At 36.5% G+C, this 20395-nt stretch overlaps 1 protein-coding gene across 3 annotated transcripts in view; it reads left to right on the forward strand.

Moving 5' to 3' along the window:
* Positions 1–20081, forward strand: part of SYK (spleen associated tyrosine kinase) — a 50065-nt gene extending 29984 nt beyond the window's left edge. For all 3 annotated transcript variants that reach the window (XM_015652447.3, XM_015652445.2, XM_033520508.1), the window contains 10 exons: positions 68–149; positions 1198–1244; positions 5513–5581; positions 11549–11639; positions 12293–12470; positions 13649–13858; positions 14264–14453; positions 15767–15907; positions 16119–16231; positions 17820–20081. In XM_015652447.3, coding sequence (XP_015507933.1) covers positions 68–149; positions 1198–1244; positions 5513–5581; positions 11549–11639; positions 12293–12470; positions 13649–13858; positions 14264–14453; positions 15767–15907; positions 16119–16231; positions 17820–17892 — 1194 coding nt within the window. In that variant the 3' untranslated portion in view covers positions 17893–20081. The remainder of the gene's footprint in view (positions 1–67; positions 150–1197; positions 1245–5512; positions 5582–11548; positions 11640–12292; positions 12471–13648; positions 13859–14263; positions 14454–15766; positions 15908–16118; positions 16232–17819) is intronic.
* Positions 20082–20395: the final 314 nt, after the last annotated feature.

Raw genomic sequence — 20395 nt, forward strand, 5'->3', positions numbered from 1 at the left:
TTGATAATTTCATATCTTTTTTTCTCATTATTTCTTTTTTTTTTTCCTTCCCCTCTCTTTCTGCTAGTTAGTTGAGCATTATTCATACAAACCAGATGGGTTATTAAGAGTTCTTACCATTCCTTGTCCACATCATGGCTCAGAAAATGGTGAGTTATTCCTATTATTTTTATATGTGTTAAAAGACATGATAATTATGATAAATTTTTGTGAATTTTTTCCACTTGCCATATAGGTAGGTGGAGATTTTGCACGTTTTCAAATGAGGTGATGTCTGCCAGACTGTGCATGATGGAGGTAGATCCTGCAGTTTAAGGTTACCAAATCTAAATTAGTGTTGGGTTTAATTTAGTGTTGGATCAGAAATGTGCTTTGCTGCTCAAAGTGGTACTTGTACCACAAGCACAAACAAGGTGGTCTTCCCAGCACTGCTCCAGTGGTCCTTTACTCCAAGCTGAAGCAGGCACTGCAGCAGTGCTGCTGCAGGAATTCAGGCTGGGTGCATTGAGGTATGTACCCCACAGGTGAATTCCCATGTTGGGGGAGGAGGGCAGAACAAGCCACTGGCTCCTCCCAGCACTGAAAATGGGGTCAGAGAGGCATTCCTTGACATGTGGGAGAGGACAAGGACGTGGGGGAAAAGTGTCAGTGTGCTTTTTATCCTGTTTCTTCTTTAATGTCATGTCACACTGAAGAGATGTTGTCCTCCATCTTGCCCTGACTGAAAAGGGAAAAGAGATGCATTTCACTGATCTGTGTCCAACTTGTGCTCTTCCAGAACTGGTTTTCTTTCTCTAAGGCCACCTTCTGTCATTCTAACTGGATACCAGTGCCATGGTGAGAGGATATAGAATAAAATAATATAATCATAGAACCATTTAGGTTGGAAAAGACACCCAAGATCATCAAGCCCAACCCCAAAGTTTTTACTTTTTCCATTCTTTTGAAGCACTACTTGCTTTTTCCACCATTATTTTCCTTCTCTTTTCAATCATTTAGGCTCTGCATTTACTTTTGTCTCTGTGGCTGGAAGTACCAGAGTCTGCTGCATATGAGACAAAAGTAAAGAAGATAGTCCAAGAGAAACACTGTAATGTGATCTGAAAACTAGACAGTTGGTCCCCTCTGTAAAATTCTGTGTTCTTACACTAATATCTCACCTTTCTATGTATCATTTTACATTTGATTCTTTTGCAGATAATCTTGGTTTTAATACTCATCCTTCCTCTGGAACACTTCCTAAGGTAAGTGAAGGTGGTAGTATAGCAATAGCATTCATTTGAGTAGGATTGCAGTCACATACTGTTCTGGGAATCCTAATTCTTGGTTATTATTTCATCTGCCAGTCTATTTTTCTAGGGTTATAAACAGTGAATTGAGAAGAAACGTAACATATTCTGTCATGGTATTGCTTTCATCAGTGTTTTGGATGTGCTAATCATAATTTAATTTTGTGTACATGTAATGTATGTGAACATAAATTTAATGTACGTGAAAAAACAGTATTTTACATAGGCAAGATGCATCATTGGTGGTCATATTCTATAATGATTGTATCAACACTAGGAGGAGAGATACCACATCACTTATATTGTTCACTTTGAGAATCTGCTGACTGAAGCAGAAATGGAAGTTCAATTTATTTTCATATTTGGTCTGTTCAGTTGCAGATTTTGCACAAGGGTTTAATTTCTTATGCACTGCATTAGGGCTGATTCTTTCATCCACTCCATGAAGAGTAAGCAAGTCCACCTATTATTATAATTACCTAAGTTCTCAAAGGCCATTGACTACAGAAGCCACCTGAGATGTGATACATCCACAGAATCACATAATACTGTCTTGATCAATGTACCTGTTTCATCTGAAATAGGTAGTTAATTTTAGTCTCCCAGCATAACTTAATCATCTAGGTCATTATCTTGATGCAGTCCCACATTATAGAAAAAAAATTATTCAAATAAGCAATTACATCTATTTCAATACCATTGACTCCTACCAGGCCTGTGAACAACTAGTTTCATAGTTTCTCTTTTGGAAATCAGGTAACTTTTTAAAAAATTGGAAATTAAGCAACCAAAATCAGTCCCTTTTTATTTAAAAATATTTTTATATTTATGAATTCTTTATTATTAAAAATAAAAATATTTTTAAAATTTAAAATAATTAAATATAAAATACTACCTTGAGACATGGATCTGTGTAATTTATGAGGATATCCATGAAGTTTAAGCACACAAGACCATATGTATATCATCTGGTATACATACATTTGCAGAGATAGGACAAGCACATTTAGTGTGGTAATACTATCTAAGTTTCATGATTTCCACAGAAAAATTCACAGTATAAGTACAAATTTAACTGCTAGTGCTTAAGACTTGTCATGGTAACTAAAAAGAAAGTCACCACAGCTAAGTGAGAGTGTATATTTTGCAAATATTCTACTAAAACATTGTTTTAAGCTTCAATATATTTGACATTTTTAACTTCTTAAAACTGAAATCTGAATTTTGTGCTTTCTTTGGGACTTTTTAAAAATGAGCTTGCTAAATTACTTTCTTGTAATATAAAACACAGAAATGGAAAATTTTAAATAACTATTATTGCTTACGGAACTCAAAGACTTCACTGAATATTCCTAGGTTTTCGCACATTAATATTTTTGTGCAAAAACAGTAACTCATGAAGATTTGTAATATGCCTGAAATACAATTATTCAGATTACACAAAAACAAACCAGACTGAGGAGAAGGAATACAATCACAACCATACATACTACAAATACAATCCTATGTGAAAGATGTGCAATCTATCTTCATATTATTTACACTATGATAATTAACACTTAGGAGTTTCCAATATTTCTAGTATTCTGCACAGGTTTTTTTATTTATGAAAAACATTGCCAAAATATGTATATTGGAATAATGAATTTTTAAATTTGGTATCAAAATAAGTGTAATGAATTTGAGAAATGTCCTGGGAAAAAAAGAGGGATAAGGCTCAGTAGAAACTAGTGCAAGATATTGCACTTTTGGTAATCAGATATAAATCACCGAATAGTGAGCAGACACAGCTTTTCAGAGGATGTTATACCTGCAATGAATCAGAATGGGAACAAGGATGAGCAACCACCATGCTGGTGGAGTAAAAAGGAAACACCAATGTGTTCCCAGCTTGTTCAGCACTGGCAAGGTCTCAGCTGAAAGACTTTCACCAGTTTTTGACACTGCACTGAAGAATGTTGTCCAGCAGGAGAAAATCCAAAGCAAGGCAACAGGAATGATCATGACTTGTGAAAAAGAATTAATTATAATAAAGAACCAGAAGAGAGAAAGCAGAGGAACAAAACATAATGGCCGGTTCTCAGCAACAATCTAATACTGATGCTCCCATCCAGACCAATTTTTTAATATTTTTTTCCTTTTTATATATATTACAGTCTAAAGTACAGTGGTGCTATTCCAAAGTATTAGTGGAATGGCATGTCCAATCTGAATTTGTTTTCAATTTAAGAAGGTGCATGAAATGTAGAAAGACCTGGTGGATGATATGTAAGGCAGACTGCCCAAATGGTTTATCTGTAAACTGTTGGTTATATAAGGGCTTGGAGTAAATTTTCTATCAGGGATGTAAATCTACATCCCTGATGTAGATTTGTCTAGTATTTGCTATTGTTCCATGGACAAATTTGGAGTAACAAAATGCTTAAGTTTATTATAATATAGACATCTCCATTTTTAGTCATACTGATATGCTTCCTCTGCAAAAGAAGAACTTTATGCTAAATGTCTGTACTGAAGATAATTTTTCATGCAGAATATGGAGAGTTGCTTGTTCTTGCTTCTGCCAGAACATGAATGAGCTGGGATGCTTCTTGCCTTTCACCATGGCTAGGTTTAAGGTGATTTTGACTCCGTCCATTTTTTAAATTACTTTTTCCTCCCTGAAATCTATTCCATCCCAATATATATTTAAACCAACAGAGGAGCATTTGAAATGAGTCTTTAGTTCAGTTCTCCAGCTGATGACATTATAGTGAAACTGCCAAATTCTGGCCATTTCCCAGTTTCTTCTCAACCTTTCTCAGTATTTTGTTTAGTCACAGTGTTTCAGCTGGTAAAAATAGACCTAAACTTTAAGAGTGTAGCCTAAATGTAACTAGTTGCCATGCCTAATGAAGAATTCATCTCAATGTGCATTTGTAGGTCTAATACAAATTGTAAACAAAATGTGAGTTAAGCAGTATTACCATCACTACAGGGGGTTGCTTTCTCAAGTGCTGGGAGATACTCTTGTTGAAAAAGTATAATGAGAACCATGTTCAGCTTGTGCAAAGGAGCATTTGACCTCTTAGAGAATTAATCTGTTGCAGAACTGTAACTAAGTAGTACTTCAGGTTTCATTTATTCCCAATATGGAATGAAAATTTCATGAACTAAAAGAAAATAACTGACTCGGTGACCTTTTTCAATATGCAGTATACTGAATTTTTATGTATCGTAGCTATGAAGAATGTCAAGTGTCAAAAAGGGTTCTGTTTTTCCAACAGCAGCAGGGACCACGTGGCTACCTTTGGTGCCTTGAAACAGAAGACATCTTTTTAATGTGAAATCAGACATTTTCTTTAAAAAGAAAACTAGAAAATATACTAATTCTATCAATTAAAAAAGATGTCTTTTCAGAAAATAAGTCCAAACAAGCTATTAAAATGTTCAGAACATCTGAGTTCAAAAGCTGTTTAAAGTGACTGAGAATGTGGCTCAGATTATTGTTTTAGCCTCAGTATCAGTCTAAATGTTTGAGCAATAAGTGCTTCATCTCAGTTTTTAATAGTCAGGTATGATCTCTCAGTGACCACTAGAAATGCTAATTTGTAACTTTTAATTAATTGAGTTAATGTGCTCTTGTAAAATATATTTGCACATCTTTTAAAGGTGTCTTCACAAGCAACATAAGCATACACGTAATATGTAAAGGCTGTTCCTTTTTTTTGAAATTAATATTACTTTGTGTACTTTCTGCTTTAACAGCTACATTGTTTGTTGTATGGCCAAAGTGTGCTTCAAATTTTGCTTGATACATTATTCATACTTCCAGACACAAAAGTTATCCACTGATTTCTAGATATGTTTGGGGGTAGGGGGAGGGGGGACAAAAGTTCAGTGACAGAGACAGGAGAAACATACAACCTACACTATAAGTAAAGATCTGGAAGAAAGGCAGTGCATTTGAATTTAAAAATTGCCTTAAGATATTTAAGTTACAGGTTCAGGATAATTTGACAGTAATATAGATGAAATAAAATTTAGTACTAAGATTTCCTCTACTACATTTGTTTGATGCATCATATGTGTGCTTGCAGGCGCATGCAACAGAGAGTTTGGGAGTGTTTTGTTCTTTTAGAGTGTTTTTTTTTTTTTTCTTTTAGAGTGTTTTTGTTCTGTGAAATACCTTTAGCTATTTTCATGACACATTTACTGTTCCTCTTTGACATTGTGGTTTCTAGAGTTGGGCAGGAGGTGGAATTATCTCAAGACTCAAATCGTACACCTTTCCAAAGGCCGGCAGCAAAAAGGTGCCTCATATACTTTTTTTAGGTTTTTGACTGAGTTAAAAATACTTAAACAACTAGTTTCACTCTCTTGTCCCCCTCTTTTTGCTTGCTGTCTTGACTACTAACAGTTTTGTAAGCTTTCTGCATCTGTCCTAGTCATCTGCATAATTACGGGCTTGATTTTATAACTGAATCAATGGTTTGAAGGGGTTTTAAAAATAGTGTGACTCTTTATTTAATTTCTGTCATACCAAAATAATGCATATCTCAATATTTCTACAAATGAAATGTGATAAAATATTTTTCAAAACCACTCAGTTATTGCAGAAGAAAATTATATTTCTACTCTCCTTCCTAATCAGAAAATTATCTTGCTTACACAATTATGTTATTACTGAACACATTTAGGGAACAATAAAAACAACAAAAATGCATACCTACATAACCTGCATGCACAAATCTTGTTATGCATTCACTTACATCTAAGCAAATGTAAGATGTCACAAGGCAAATCGGAATGGGAAAACTGGGAAAAAGATGCCAGGGAACGGAGGGGAGCCCAGCCGTGTCCTAGTGTAAATGCTTTTGCATGGCCGGAAAATGGTGCTGTCCAGTAATTTGTGTAGCTCTGAAGCATGTAACTATGAGGTTGTTTGCATGCTGAGAATAAGATATATGCCCTTATTCGATCCATGAGTCTCTCTTTCTGTTTATTGATTTATTTCCGGTTGCTCTTCAACAAAAATGAGCAGGCATGATGTGCTACTGTTTGGAGTGAAAACCTGTGTTTGATATATACTGTATTTGATAATCCTGATAAATAAAAAAATACTCTTTTTGTACATCTTCAGTTCACTTTTGTACTGAAGTACCAACAGCTGTTTTCAGCTGTGTATCCCTACAGGACCTACACTTCTTTTTCAGTGTGTGTTTATCATACACAAATGCAGACACAGCCTCATGATCTGCTCTCAGCCATCTGAAATACAATGCCAAAGTAGCACACACTTTGGTCTGATTCGCTAAAATGAATGTGGGGTCTGAACTCTGTAGACATGTTTTTGGTCACACTGCTGTCTGTTAACATGGTAAAACCTGTGTCTTGCTCTAGTCATTTTCTGCTGTCAAATACCTATTTCCTGCCTTCCGGGCAACATACACAGAGTAGAGACTGAAGCACCTTGGCAGAGTAAAATCATTGAAGAAAAGAATTTCAGAAACATGATTCAATCACCATTTACATGTACTTTACCCTGAATACTCACACCCACATCATACTGTCAGATTTTAGACTCTAGACAAAATTTGTGCCCTGAACAATTCTAAGATTTATCATTTGTTAACCACAAAGAGCAGAGTTTACTTTAGACCTGGTTAAATATGCAATTGCTTTCAGACTGTAAACCAGAAAAAAAATATATATTTTATTTGTTATGTTATATTTACTCATTCTTGGGATTTATTTTTTTTTTTAATTTCACAAATGAACTATTTTTATTCAATTTTTGGATCCAGGTCAAAATTTTTCAGTGTTTCACTAGTGTAAAATTGTCAATTTAGACAATTAAAGTGAAATCCTGCCACCTAGTGACAAGTGAGATGCCTTAGCCAAAGCTCATCTCATGGCTAATGAGATGTTTGCCATGCAGTGTTTAGCTCTTAATTTTTAGTAAAATAAGATGACTTTATGTATGGTCTGAAATTTTTTAAATCAAGGTTATTAACCTAAAAGAATATTGCACTTTCTGTACAAATTTTCTTCATGAGAATATTACTATACTATTTCTATAAACTTATAATCATCACTGTAAAACTCAGATTTAGAGTAGTTGGAGCGATTTCATTCATACATCACATTTTTTAAAGGCTCCTCTAGAGGACTGTTTTGTTGTATTACTTTCTAATGGTTGAGTAATTCCATGTTCATCTTGCCCATTCTCTGTTTCTTTTTAGAATACAAGAAGTAATCACTTATCCTATACCTTAGATGTATTAAAGACCTTTTGTCCTAAAAAGATCTGCATAATTATATTTGCTGTTTTTAAAGTGTAGGGAAGAAAGGACTCTGCATTTAAATTGTAGTAAAATGAAAAAGAAATTTTGTTTTACTGTCACTCAGATCACTGCATATTTAAGGATGCATACCTCCTGCCCCATTTCTAGTCAGTCATGATTAACTTTAAGAGAAAAGAAATCCAATTCCTGGTAGAAAATCCTCTTCAAAGTTATATAGGCTGCTGCATGCCATAAATACCATAAATACATGACTGGAAGGACTAAAGAAAAATATTTGAGGTTTTCTGAGTGCTCAACAATTTTCCCAAGTTGGTAATAGGAGCTGAAAATATGCCTGTGAAATATTAAATTGTAGTTCACCCAGAAATCATAGAGTTGCAGAATGTTAAGGCTTGTAAGGGACCTTAAAGAACATCTAGTCACAGCTCCCTCTGTCATGAGAGGGACCCTTTCCACTGGACCAGGTTGTTCAAAGCCTTATCCAATCTCTCCTTGAAAACTTCCAGGGATGTGGTATCCACAACCTTCCTTTACAACCTGTTCCAGTGCCTCACCACCCTCACAGGAAAGAATTCTTTCCTATTATCTAAACCAATTTTTCCCTCTTTCAGTTTGTACCCATTACCCCTTGTCCTGTCACTACAGCTTCTTATGAAGAGTCCCCCTCCTGCTTCCCTGTAGGCCTCCTTCAGGTGCTGGAATATTGCTATGGGGCTCCACACAACCTTCTCTTCTCCAGGGTGAACAGCCCCAACTTCCTCAGCCTCTCTTTGCAGGGTAGGTGCTCCAGTCCCTTTATCAACCTTGTGGCCTCCGCTGGACTTGCTTCACCTGTTCCATGTCCTTCCCATGCTGGGGGCACCAAAGCTGGATGCAGCACTCCAGGTGGCGTCTCACCAGAGTGGAGTTAAAGGGTAGAATCTCCTCCCTCACTCTGCTGGCCACTCTGCTTGCCACGCTGCTTTGGATATCAACTTTTTCATAACCCCCAAGTCCTTTTCTCAGGGCTGTTCTCAATCACTTCTCTGTCCAATCTGTAGTTGTGTCTCGGATTGCCCTGGCTCAGACATAGGACTTTGCACTTGGACTTGTTGAACTTAATGAATTTCACTGAGGTCCACCTCTCATGCTTGTCCTGGTCCCTCTGGATGGCATCCCTTCCCTCCAGTGTGACTGCATTCCACAGCTCACAGTGTCGTCAGTGAACTTGCTGAGGCTGCACTCAATCCCACTGTCTGTTCCCACTGTCTGTGTGACCAACAAAGATGCTGAGCAGCATCAACCTCAGTACTGACCCCTGCAGACACCACTTGTCCACTTCCCACGTGGACATTGGGCCCTTGACCACCGCTGTTCATGTGTGATTTTCCAGCCAATTCTTTATCCACCAAGTGGTTAATCCATCAAACCCACCTCTCGCCAATTTAGGGATAAGGATGTCATACAGAACAGTGTCCAAACGCTTCGCATAAATCAGGTAGACTGTGTCAGCTTCTCTGCCCCATTCACCAGTGCTGTAGTCCTGCTATAGAAGGTCGCCGAATTTGTTGGGTATAATCTGCCCTTAGTAAAGTCGTTATGGCTGTTACCAAACACTCCTTTTTTTCTCCATGTGACTTAGCGTAGTTTTCAGGAGAATCTGCTCCATGACCTTGCCTGGTACAAAGACTGATTGGTCTGTGGTTCCCTGGGTCTCCTGCTTTCCCTTTTTTAAAAACAGGGGTCATGCCTGCTTCTTTCCAATCTTCAGAGAATTGAGTTCACTGACAGTATTTTTCAAAAGTGGCAATGGCTTAGTAACTTTGTCTGACAGCTCCCTCAGTACCCTCAAATGAATCTCATTGGTTCCCGTGAGCTTGTGCACATTCAAGTTCCTTAGGTGATCACTAATCATCTAAGGGATGATCCTTTCCTACAGCAGACTTAAGGTGTTCATCCATCAAGTCCCCACATTTTCCTTTCTCAAGCTGGGCAGTGTAGCTACAGCACTTGCCATTGAATACTGAGGTATGGAAGTCATTGAGAACCTCAGGCTTCTCTTTGTCCAGGGTGTTCAGCTTTCCCATCTCCTTCCAGAGAGAAAAGAAGGAATATCAATGAAAAAGACATTACTCAGCTATTTAATCAATTTGAAACATTCAGAAATAACATTCTACATGTATTAACCAAGCTAAGTAGTGATAAATAAGACACTATGATTCTTCTTAAACATGAACAGCTCTCTGAGACAGAGAACCCATTTTGTTATATCTGGTGTGTGATTGCCAGTTCACAGCTGCAGAGCTTTATTTACAAGCATGAAAGTGATGTATTTTTTTTTTAATGCACTCGCTGAGCAAGTGTATACAATCCTTTCTGATTTTTTTGTTGTTGTTGTTCCTGAATTGCAAAGAGCAGGAATGTCTCATGTGTCTAATTTGAGGACTCAGCTATGTCTTGGCCAGAGCTATGTTGTTACCAGCCGTTCTTCACTGGTGAATGGATTCTTGAGGTGTACAAAATTTGGTGTACATTAATTACGTTTGGCCAGTTCAAAGTATGCCAGTTGACTTCCAGTCCTAATGGGAGTTTAAGGGGGATTAGTGAATTGCCTGTGTGAAACTAAGACACAGGTCTTAGAAAGCTGTCAGAGTGAATCAGACTAGAAGAACAAAACTAAAGCTATGTGTCTTGGTTTATACTTTCATTTGCCTCAAGAATTGAAGATCAGTTAGTTTGTTCCTTGACATATCCCAGACTGTCTCAGGGGTTTTGTGGCTTGCTTTCACAGCAAACGGCCTTTTAATACTGTTCCAAGTCAGAAATATTACCCTTACTGTGCCTGATGTAAATGTGCTCATCCTACTCGGGCAAAATATTGCTGAAAACTGGCTTCCTACAAAAGGTTTGCAGTAAAATCTATGTACTGAAGCCTTTTCTATTTCATCCAGCTGAGCAGATAAGTTCATTATGATTTCAAAGTCTGTAGTTCCCAGGTCAGGCACTTCCCCTACTAAATGCAGTTTCCAAAACTTCTATTGCATCCAATAGTTCACTATAGGAAACTTCAGAGAATCATTGAATGGTTTGTCTTGGAAAGGACCTTAAAGATTATTTCATTACAATCCCTTTGCCATCAGCAGGGACAGCATCCACTAGAGCTTTGTTTCTCTTTGCTCTTTTCTAGAAAATAAACTAACTTGCAGAAATAGGTTCTGTAATTCCATGTTCCAAACAGCTCACAAACAGAAGCAACCAATCAGTAGCTTCTCTCTTCTATATTTTATTGTGCCATATCCAGGCAAGGAGCTCCAGAATACACAATGGATGAGATGGTTTGTGTACTCCATATTATTTCTCTGACAAGAGTAAAGACAGAGGAACTGTACTTGAACAGATGCTTAATTAGTTAAGTAATCTTGTCCCTCCTCAGAGCAGACAGACAAGCCTAATATCTGGTCCATTATGTTTGTCCCTGATGTTACACAAGCCTATAAAAGTAGTAACTTCTTACTACAGTTGCTTCCACTTCTTTAAAATAGACTTCCTCTGTAATATCCACCAGAGAAAGAGGAAATTGTTTTTTGTTTTCATTTGTGCTAGTAATTTCTCTATGGCCTAAACAAGGGGAGAGATAACTTGAAGAAGGAGGAAGGACAGATTAAGGAGAAATTCTTTTGACTTCTTGTGTTACATGGCAAATTTGAAAAGAGCATGTATACTTAATATCTGTAGAATAAGATTTGTGCATGATCCAGTGCAGTTAATTCTCTCTTGTCTAATGCTCTGAAATGTTTGTAATATCTTTCTGTGCTTTTGGCCTTCTCTAACAATAACCTCCAGAATGAAATCACCTCTTTTGGATCCCTTTTTTCTGATTTTCACCTATGGGTCTCTTGTAAACATTATACCAGAATTCTTGGGGTGGGGGGGAAAGTGCTTTTAACTCACCTAATCATTGTTAAACAGAAAAACTTAATTTGTGTGCTACAGCTTCAGTCAACTATCGGCCACTCACCAGAAGAAGCACCTTTTAATCCTTATGTGCTGCAAAGGAACAGAGGTCTAACAGGAGCAGAAAGAGGTAGGCAGAATAATATATATCAATAATGCAATTTTCTTCCTTGTGGCAGAACTCTCTTCCAATCTTTATTTCTTTTTTCTTGCATATATTTCGCATTCTGTTATGTATTGGTAGAGCGTCTATCCATAACTCAAGCCTGGTATCTGAAGATGCCAGATGTCACCATCTATAAAGAAAATAATTTAGCGGAAACCCCTTTTTGCATTTGGAAGTGGTGAATTATTTTCTGGACTCTAAAAACTATATCTTTGCAAATCACAAAAAGAATTGTGCCCTGTTGCTTCCACAGTGCCAAGCATAATGCAATTAAAGTTGGATGCCTAAGAATGAAGTACATTTAATAAGCATTCTGAGAGAAGAATTGTGTGAAGTAACTAATGGGAAGTACTAAGGAGAAGGGCCAACCTTTAACCCTCCTTTTGTCAAAGAACCTCCTGGCTTCACCCTGCACAAATGTTGAGTAGTTACTGCATGTCACCAGGGGGAGGCCACTGTCTTTCCATGTGCTCTAAAATGCATAGAGATGAACTGCATGTGGTTTCTTTATAAAGCCCTTGCAAGTCAAACACACTGATGATCTTGAACATAGAAAAGGTGAATGTATTATCTGTGGCAGCAAAAAAATGTCTGAAATAATGTCTAATGTTTTACAGGTGATCAGAGAGAGGCCTTACCCATGGATACTGAGGTCTATGAAAGTCCATATGCTGATCCAGATGAAATTAAACCAAAAAATGTCACTCTTGACAGGAAATTGTTGACTTTGGAGGAAGGTGAACTTGGCTCTGGAAACTTTGGTACTGTAAAGAAAGGGTTCTATAAGATGAAAAAGTGAGTGTTGCCTTCTATTTTCATGGAATCTAATATGTAAAAGCTCTAGCCTCTACTTTTTGGAGCAGCAGTAATTATTGCATGTCGTTTAGGGTGACAGAGTGTAACTAATTTGAGCTAATATTCACCTGTTTTTCTCTTTGTATGTACACTTATGCACTCATATATGTCTTTAAAGTGGGAAAGTGCTGTTTATGACTATTTTCTCTCCTGATGGGGATAGTAGGGTGGGCATTCCACTGCCTTTCTCCATGGTTTGCAGAAGTACTGCTATTTTCATCTCTGTCAGAAAACATGAAGAGTGCCATGGGCAGTTTACCTAGAGCAAAGAGAGTTTTGCCTGAAGTGTGATAAACACCAGTTTTCTGAAGCTGGAATGTTGATTTTCAAGAAGACAGAACATGTTGTAACATTTTCTATCTCAGGACATTTCTATGTCATGTTAGTAGGAACAGACCCTGTTGATACTTAACTCTTCATGCATTTTCATAGTAAAATGTTGTCAGCATGCAGTTCATGTGCATGGACTGATAAAGTACACACTCTCATCTCTTGAAGTTGGAGGCATTACTTTAACCAAGGTTTTCAGAGGAAAAAAGGATTTCTATTTCTCCAGTATAGGCTGTAGGGATTTGAAGGGCTCTGATCTCAGCTTGTGTATATTTTAATCTTGTTTCACACTTGAGCTCTGTTGATCTCATCAGTCACTCTTTCAGTTTGCTGTATGAATGGAAGTTTGCAGAAGCAGGCTTACATTCTCAGGATTTCAGAGCACTGCCTTGGCACCTGGCAATGCTGCATGTTCCAGGCTCACCCCCAAAACACTCCAGTGCTTAGAAAGCTCACTATAGCTTTTCTTGCTAGAAGAGCTTTGTGCCATCCTTGCCATAGTGGACAAGAAAATTTTGTCCAGTATGGGTTTTTTCAGACTTCTTTAGGAATTTTTATGACAATCTGTAATTTTCTCAGGTTCTTTTCATTCTCTTTCTTTTGTTTAACTGTCTTCTGAGCATTTGATAGAGAGATGTTCCTGTTATGGCTGGTTTTTTTCTCCTGTGAGTGTCAATTCTCTTTTGTCATAATTCGTACTAGGTGAATAGAAACATCTGATGAATATGGTGTGCAATTAGTGCACAGATTTTCAGCAGCTAGTCCCAGAACTGGATTCTCTTTTGCAGGGGTGCCAAGCCTGTGGCTGTAAAAATTCTGAAGAATGAGAGCAATGATCCAGCCATAAAGGATGAATTATTGAGAGAAGCAAATGTAATGCAGCAACTGGATAACCCATATATTGTCCGAATGATAGGTATATGTGAAGCTGAGGCCTGGATGTTAGTAATGGAAATGGCTGAACTCGGGCCACTGAACAAATTTTTGCAAAAAAATAGGTATGTAAACTTGGATTCCATTCCATAGGATACAGTTCCTTTCTTTTATTTTTTTCTTTTTCTTTAAGAACAATTAAATTGATATGTTGTTAAAGTAATAATTACAGTTATTCTTCACTGGAACATGTCTCCAAACTGTCACGTATTTCTGCCAAAATAAAGTATTTTAAATAAATGAAAGATTTTTCACATATCCTTCAACTTCTCCTTTACTGATGTGATCACATCATTTTGCCCAGGACAGGAACCTAGGTTGCCTTTTCTAATTGAAGCTTGGTTAAATGTAAGTGAATCAGGTTCCCAGTGTAATGCAGACAAATTCAGAGCAAAGATTTGTATTTGAATTCCATTAAAAGTTATGAAAATTAACTACTGACCTCTTTAAAATTCAATTGTGATTTTCAGACATGTCACAGAGAAGAATATAACAGAGCTGGTGCATCAGGTTTCTATGGGGATGAAATACCTGGAGGAGAATAATTTTGTTCATAGGGATCTGGCCGCAAGAAATGTGCTGTTAGTCACCCAACATTATGCCAAAATTAGTGACTTCGGACTTTCTAAAGCTCTTAGTGCTGATGAAAATTATTACAAGGTAAGGTCTGAACACAACATGAAAAATGTGTAGCAACATAGCTTAATAACAATATCATCAGTTGAAATGCAGTTGAAAATTAGAAATAATATGTATCATTTGTTATTTTATAACCTGATACTAGATTGCCAAATTCAGAATATGTGATATCAACATTAAGAGGCATGTAGGGAAGAGAAGGCTTGTCCCTCCTTTTACTTGTCTACTTTCATTTACTTTTCATAAACTTGTCATTAGAAGATTGAAAGTTATTGTGGGAATGAGATACCACCTTATATAAAAGGGGGAAAATGTGTCCATCATGTCCAAGAAAAATGTAGGCTAGCACTAATACGTTGTCTTACAGAACAGAATTAGGGGAGGTTTTTGAAAGAATACCATTGTTAAATAATAAATTAGCCTAAACAAAATTTGTTAATCTTGGTTTTAAATTCCTTGGACCTCTGTACACTTCAAGTGATTAAAATAATTGCAACATTCAATTAGGTAAAAGGAGGGAGACAAAGGCTGTTACCATGCCTGTATTTGTTCTCCTGATATATCACTCTTGTGATTCAAATTACTTCTTTGCTTATTCCCTTTCATCATTTCTTTGAAACTAATAATCCAATCCCTGAAACACTGCAGAGGAAAAGCAAGCGCGTGCTCCCTTCTGATGACCTTCCTGTATAGGAACAGTAGTCACTGCTGGCAGAAAAGGCATCTTAAGTCACTGCCACTAGGGTGGCCAGAGAGACTTGTCAATTCCAGTCTCAGGGCCTCAAGAATTAGTATCAAAGTCCATTTTCTTTGCAAATCCACAGGATGCAGTAGGATCCTGTCACTAGATCTAGCACTGTGCTGGTATAGTTTTACTCTTGAATGGTCATAATGCAGTATTCTGACATAATTTAGGTAAACTATGGCTTGCCACAAGGCAGTCACTGTGCTTTGAAATGGAGCACCCATTTCAACCATCTGGACACATCTCTTACTCTTTGTGAGAGCCAAATGGAAAAAACTGATTCTGAAGAGCAACTTTAAATTAAATGCCACTAAAGGAATGACTCAAATACATTTAGCTAGTCTTATTTTTTACCATAGATTTCATTTCAATGAATTATTTTGAAAATGGAAGATTTGAACAATTTTGTAACACTTTTGAAGAAGCTGTTACCCATTCTCTCTAATGGTAACTGCATCAGAAATGTTATATACTTAGTACAAATGTGTGCAGATCTAAGTTAATGTGAATTATGTGCATTCAGGTGTTGTTTACTACTTACCATTGTATCTAGTCTTCTTTTTTTCCTTTCTCTTATGACATGTTTTAGGCACAAAGTCATGGAAAATGGCCAGTAAAATGGTATGCTCCAGAATGCATGAATTTCTACAAATTTTCCAGCAAAAGTGATGTCTGGAGCTTTGGGGTTTTAATGTGGGAAGCTTTCTCTTATGGACAAAAACCATATAAGGTGAGTGGTTATATTTGGCAATACTTTTTCTTTAATAGTTCAGAGCAAGTTTGAACCAGTATCTTTTCCTAACTAAAAGGAGTTGCTGCTCCTGAGGAGTTGTTGACAAATGAGTCAAGGATAGCCCAAAAATAAGTTCCAGGCCTCTATTTGATTTATGCTGTCATGTGTGCTGCAATCATTTGCAACTGTTCTGGTCACCCTGTTCCAGGGAATGAAAGGTGGAGAAGTTGCACAGATGATTGAAAGAGGAGAACGAATGGAACGTCCTGAAGTCTGCCCAGCTGAAGTCTATAGTCTAATGAAATTGTGTTGGACATACAAGTGAGTTTCAAGGGATGCTCTTTTGATAGAAGTACATTTTAATATACATGGTTAATAGCCAGAAAGGGTGTGAGTAAGGGTTACTTCTAAATACATCTTTTCAACTGGAGTTTAGCTTACAACCGTACTGCAAGCTAAGGAGTCAATTGCACTTTCAGGTGAAAATTATCTGAGTTATAGAGTGTACTACAAAAACCCAATTTTGTAGAACAGTTTATTCAAACTGTATATAACTATATACAAAATACAGGGTATCATAAAAAATTAAGTCCAGAAAAAGGTCAGTCTAATGTATTTTGAAAAGAATGTTTGAAATTAAACAAATACTTTGGTTTCATTTTGAATTGTGTTTCATTTAATTTTCATTTCCAATGCTATAGCTTTACTGAAATTTCAAAGTCATATTGCCAGTATGTTTGTTCTATTCCTCTGTATTTAATTGTTTTGAGCTGTTTATCTCTTCTCTCATAACTGACTGTATTCAAATTGGATCCCACACTGACTTCTTATCAGTGAGAGACAAACCATCTTTTTTTTTTCATCTGTTCATCTAATATATCATACCTGATATATTAGAAGCTTTTTTTCTGTTCCGTAAACATTTAGAAATTAGAATTATGAACTTTAGAAAAAAATAAAGCTTACCTGATTTTTTTTTAATTAGTGTTTTGTAAAAATGTATTAAAGCTGTTTTATGATTTATTGTCTTAAACTATTCTGCTGAAGTTACTTTTAACTGTAGGAAGTCTCCAGAAAGCACCTGAAATGACTGTAATAACACTTATTCTTCCAGTTCACCATCTGGAGAATAGCTTTGTCCAAAAGGTTAAGGAGCCTTGGTAATTCACTTTTAGGTATCTTGCTTCTTTGTTAGCTTTATTAAACCTAAAACTATACAAAGAACATGCAACCAAAAAGTAATTCCTGCATTTTGGTTTGACTCAAGGAATGCTGTAACAGTTCTACAGTGAAAGGGATCGGGTTTTGTTATTATTAATAAATATATCATAAAGCACGATGATTTTTATTTTTTGTACTAAAGTATCTTTATTATTGGAAAAAAATAAATTTTAAAAAGAAGGTTCAGGTTAGGCAGAGTAACTATCCCAATATGTAATGTAAAATTGTAAGGGCTTGTTGTCAATTTAATTGTGTTCTCCAAATAAACAATTGCAGATATAAAAGAAAGATGGTACAGTCATATATAATGTGTGGGTAGGATCCTCTGAGTGCTTGTAACCACTCTGTGTATGGTACTACCCATTATAAGGCATATATTGCATGGCAAATATTGTTTTCTCCAGATTATTACTAAAGTAAATGAAGTAGAAAATTAAATGGAGCTGATTTACCACTTCTTTCTTCTAGTACTTTCACCAACCACAAAGTAACAGGCATGATAGTAAATCCACTGACTGGATGCTCTGTAGTAGTATTTGGCACTTGGTATTAATTTTGTTCTGTCATTTTTGTAGCCTTAAAATATTTAAATGAGCTGTCACTGAGGTAGAGTTTTGAGGGCTGTAAGGCCCATGAATCTTGACAGCTCTGTCCTTTCTGCACAGTGACACTTGTCATCTCTCCACAGCATTGACGACCGACCAGGATTTGTTGCAGTCGAGATGAAATTACGTAACTACTATTATGACATTTCCCACTAACAGCGCGGAGGGCAGCAGCTTCCTCATTTCCAGCCAACACCCTCTCAGAAGCAGCTCATTTTCCAAAGCCAAGAAACCTTGATTTTTGTAATTCCATTTTCAACCTGCAAAGCTCATAGCTGAGCCTTCTATCTGTAAGATTGCCTTTCCTTACCTTCTGCACAAAATCCAGCCCCAAAAAAATATCGGAACTGTAATTGTAGTGGTCTCAAAGTGCTCAGCAAGGATGTTATATAAGATACTTGTACTTTTGCTACATTTCATCTCATTTACAGCTTTATTTGCATTATATTTTGCAGTCCTGTAAAACATGTTTAACGACTTTGAGCTGTCTTCCTCTCCTATACTGGAATGCAGATTGGAATTTAGAGTCTTATCATCAATATTCTTAGCCTTTAAGTATATTTAGTTGTTCCAGCCTTCCCTTTCCTCAAGGAAGAATAGCATAAATATTTCTCACTGTGAAGCAAATTCACTATGCAAGTGTGTCAGACACTTTGACTGACAGTGTGTTTGATTTTGTCACCAAGCCCCTTTAAAGCAAATCATATTCTTAGTAGCGGAGTAAGCAGAGGGGAATTGAGAGTTCTGACTTTCTAACATCATTTCATCCTTTAAATGTGACCATCTTCTTTTGTTCCTTATCTCATGTGTGGAGCCCAGCTGTTCCCCAGGGAGTTATTTTTTCCCCAGTGACAACTAGGAACTCAGAGGCTTGCTCTCATCTTGGAAGAAAACATACCAGCACCTAAGATGATTCTATATTTTAACATAGACTCCAACACTGCATTCCTGAAAATACACCTGTGATGGAGCAGCACTTACCTTCCTCTGTTCTCTTTCATCCTTCTCCAGACATATATTTTCTATGCATCTATTTGGGTATACCATAGGTCCTTGTATTTCGTTTTGAGCAGCAATCATTTCTAGCTTTTCTTCAAACCTTTCTTAAAAAGCATCTGAGAATCTCACCACACCTTATCACCTCCAAAGTTAAATTTCACTTCTAGTTCAAATATTTTATAATGGGTATATGGACAACAAGATTACTTTTTCAGCACCAAAATCTTAATATTTTATTAGTCCTGTGGGGATCTCAGGAAAAGGCATTTGTCCCATCACTTCTCTATAAAGCAGCGTGTGTCATTAACTTGGAAGTATTGTAGAGCAATAACAAATAATGTAATCAACTTCTGATTCTGTTTTTACCCTTATGCTTTGCTTGCTCAATATCATTTTAAATATTATCAATATCAACATTTCTATCACTTACTACTCACAAACAGCTACTTTATTTTCATTTGCTTATATCTCAGGAACCTACATACATTTTTTTCTGTTAGATATAGAGATTTTAGAAGAATATGAAGAATAAGATTTAGAGTTAGATATATTTATAGCATATGACTGGTTAGAGTATACATGTTTGATTTTTGTGTGAACAGAGTATTTTTAGAGATGCAGTGGTATTTTTTTTCTCTAGTAATGAAATTGTGTGAGCAATTTAATTGGGTGAAATAATTTTCATAAAAGACAAGACTATAAACAAATGTAGAAGCTACTGGATTTTTTTTTTTTTTCCTTTTTACTAAGTTTGCGGTCTATTTGTTTAATATCTGGTGCCTTTTGGTAGTTTAGTCTTGACTGTCCAGTGCAAGGCACCACAGGCTACTGGAAGATACTGAGTGCAATTGACTGTGTTTCAAATGTGACCAAGCATGACTTACCTTGAAGATCATTTACTTTTTGTTTTGTTTTTAAGAAACATTTTTCTACAAAACCAGCTTGTGTAGAAGTTAGCCATAGTTATATATAGATAGGTGTTTTGTCAGTTATGTTGCAGAGAGTTTATTATCTCTACATGTGCAATTAGTACACTTATGGGGATATTAGTTATAAACAAATTGCACAAATCTCTATGAACCAGCAAGTGACAGTACTCAATTTCCCAGAATGGGAGATATATTCCACTATATCTCTCATGCTCTTTAAAAGTGATGTCTGCTACAACAAGCCTGGAGGATTTTCTTCTCCTCTCCTCCAAGTGAATGTCAACATCACTTTCTGGAGTTACTTGATTATTTTTAGCTTCACTATTACATAATAAAAGTTTACAATGAGAATATAAAGTATTGTGAAATAAACTGATTTGGTCTTAACATTTTAATTAAACATACTTTTACAAAATATGTTGTCTTAACAAGAATCCTTTCATAATTACATGCTCTGTGAAAAATCCTGATGCTGTGCAGTTTGTGTATGTACTGAGCTCTGTGATTGTTCTGGGAGACTGAGATTTTCCTATTGACAGTGAAAGGTATGAAACAGGATAGATAAGCCCACTCAAGCCTGGGCTGCTTTTGGAGCAATTCAGGAATAGCAGGAAATGCCCAAAATATGCACGCTGTTGTTTCACCTAAGTCTTTTCAAAAGGATTCGCAACAAAACTGTGCTGGATCTGGAAAATTAGAGATGCCAGGAGTCAGTGCAGTGTATCAGCTAG

The sequence above is a fragment of the Parus major genome, chromosome Z (genome assembly GCF_001522545.3).
Source record: "Parus major isolate Abel chromosome Z, Parus_major1.1, whole genome shotgun sequence".
Lineage (NCBI taxonomy): Eukaryota > Metazoa > Chordata > Aves > Passeriformes > Paridae > Parus > Parus major.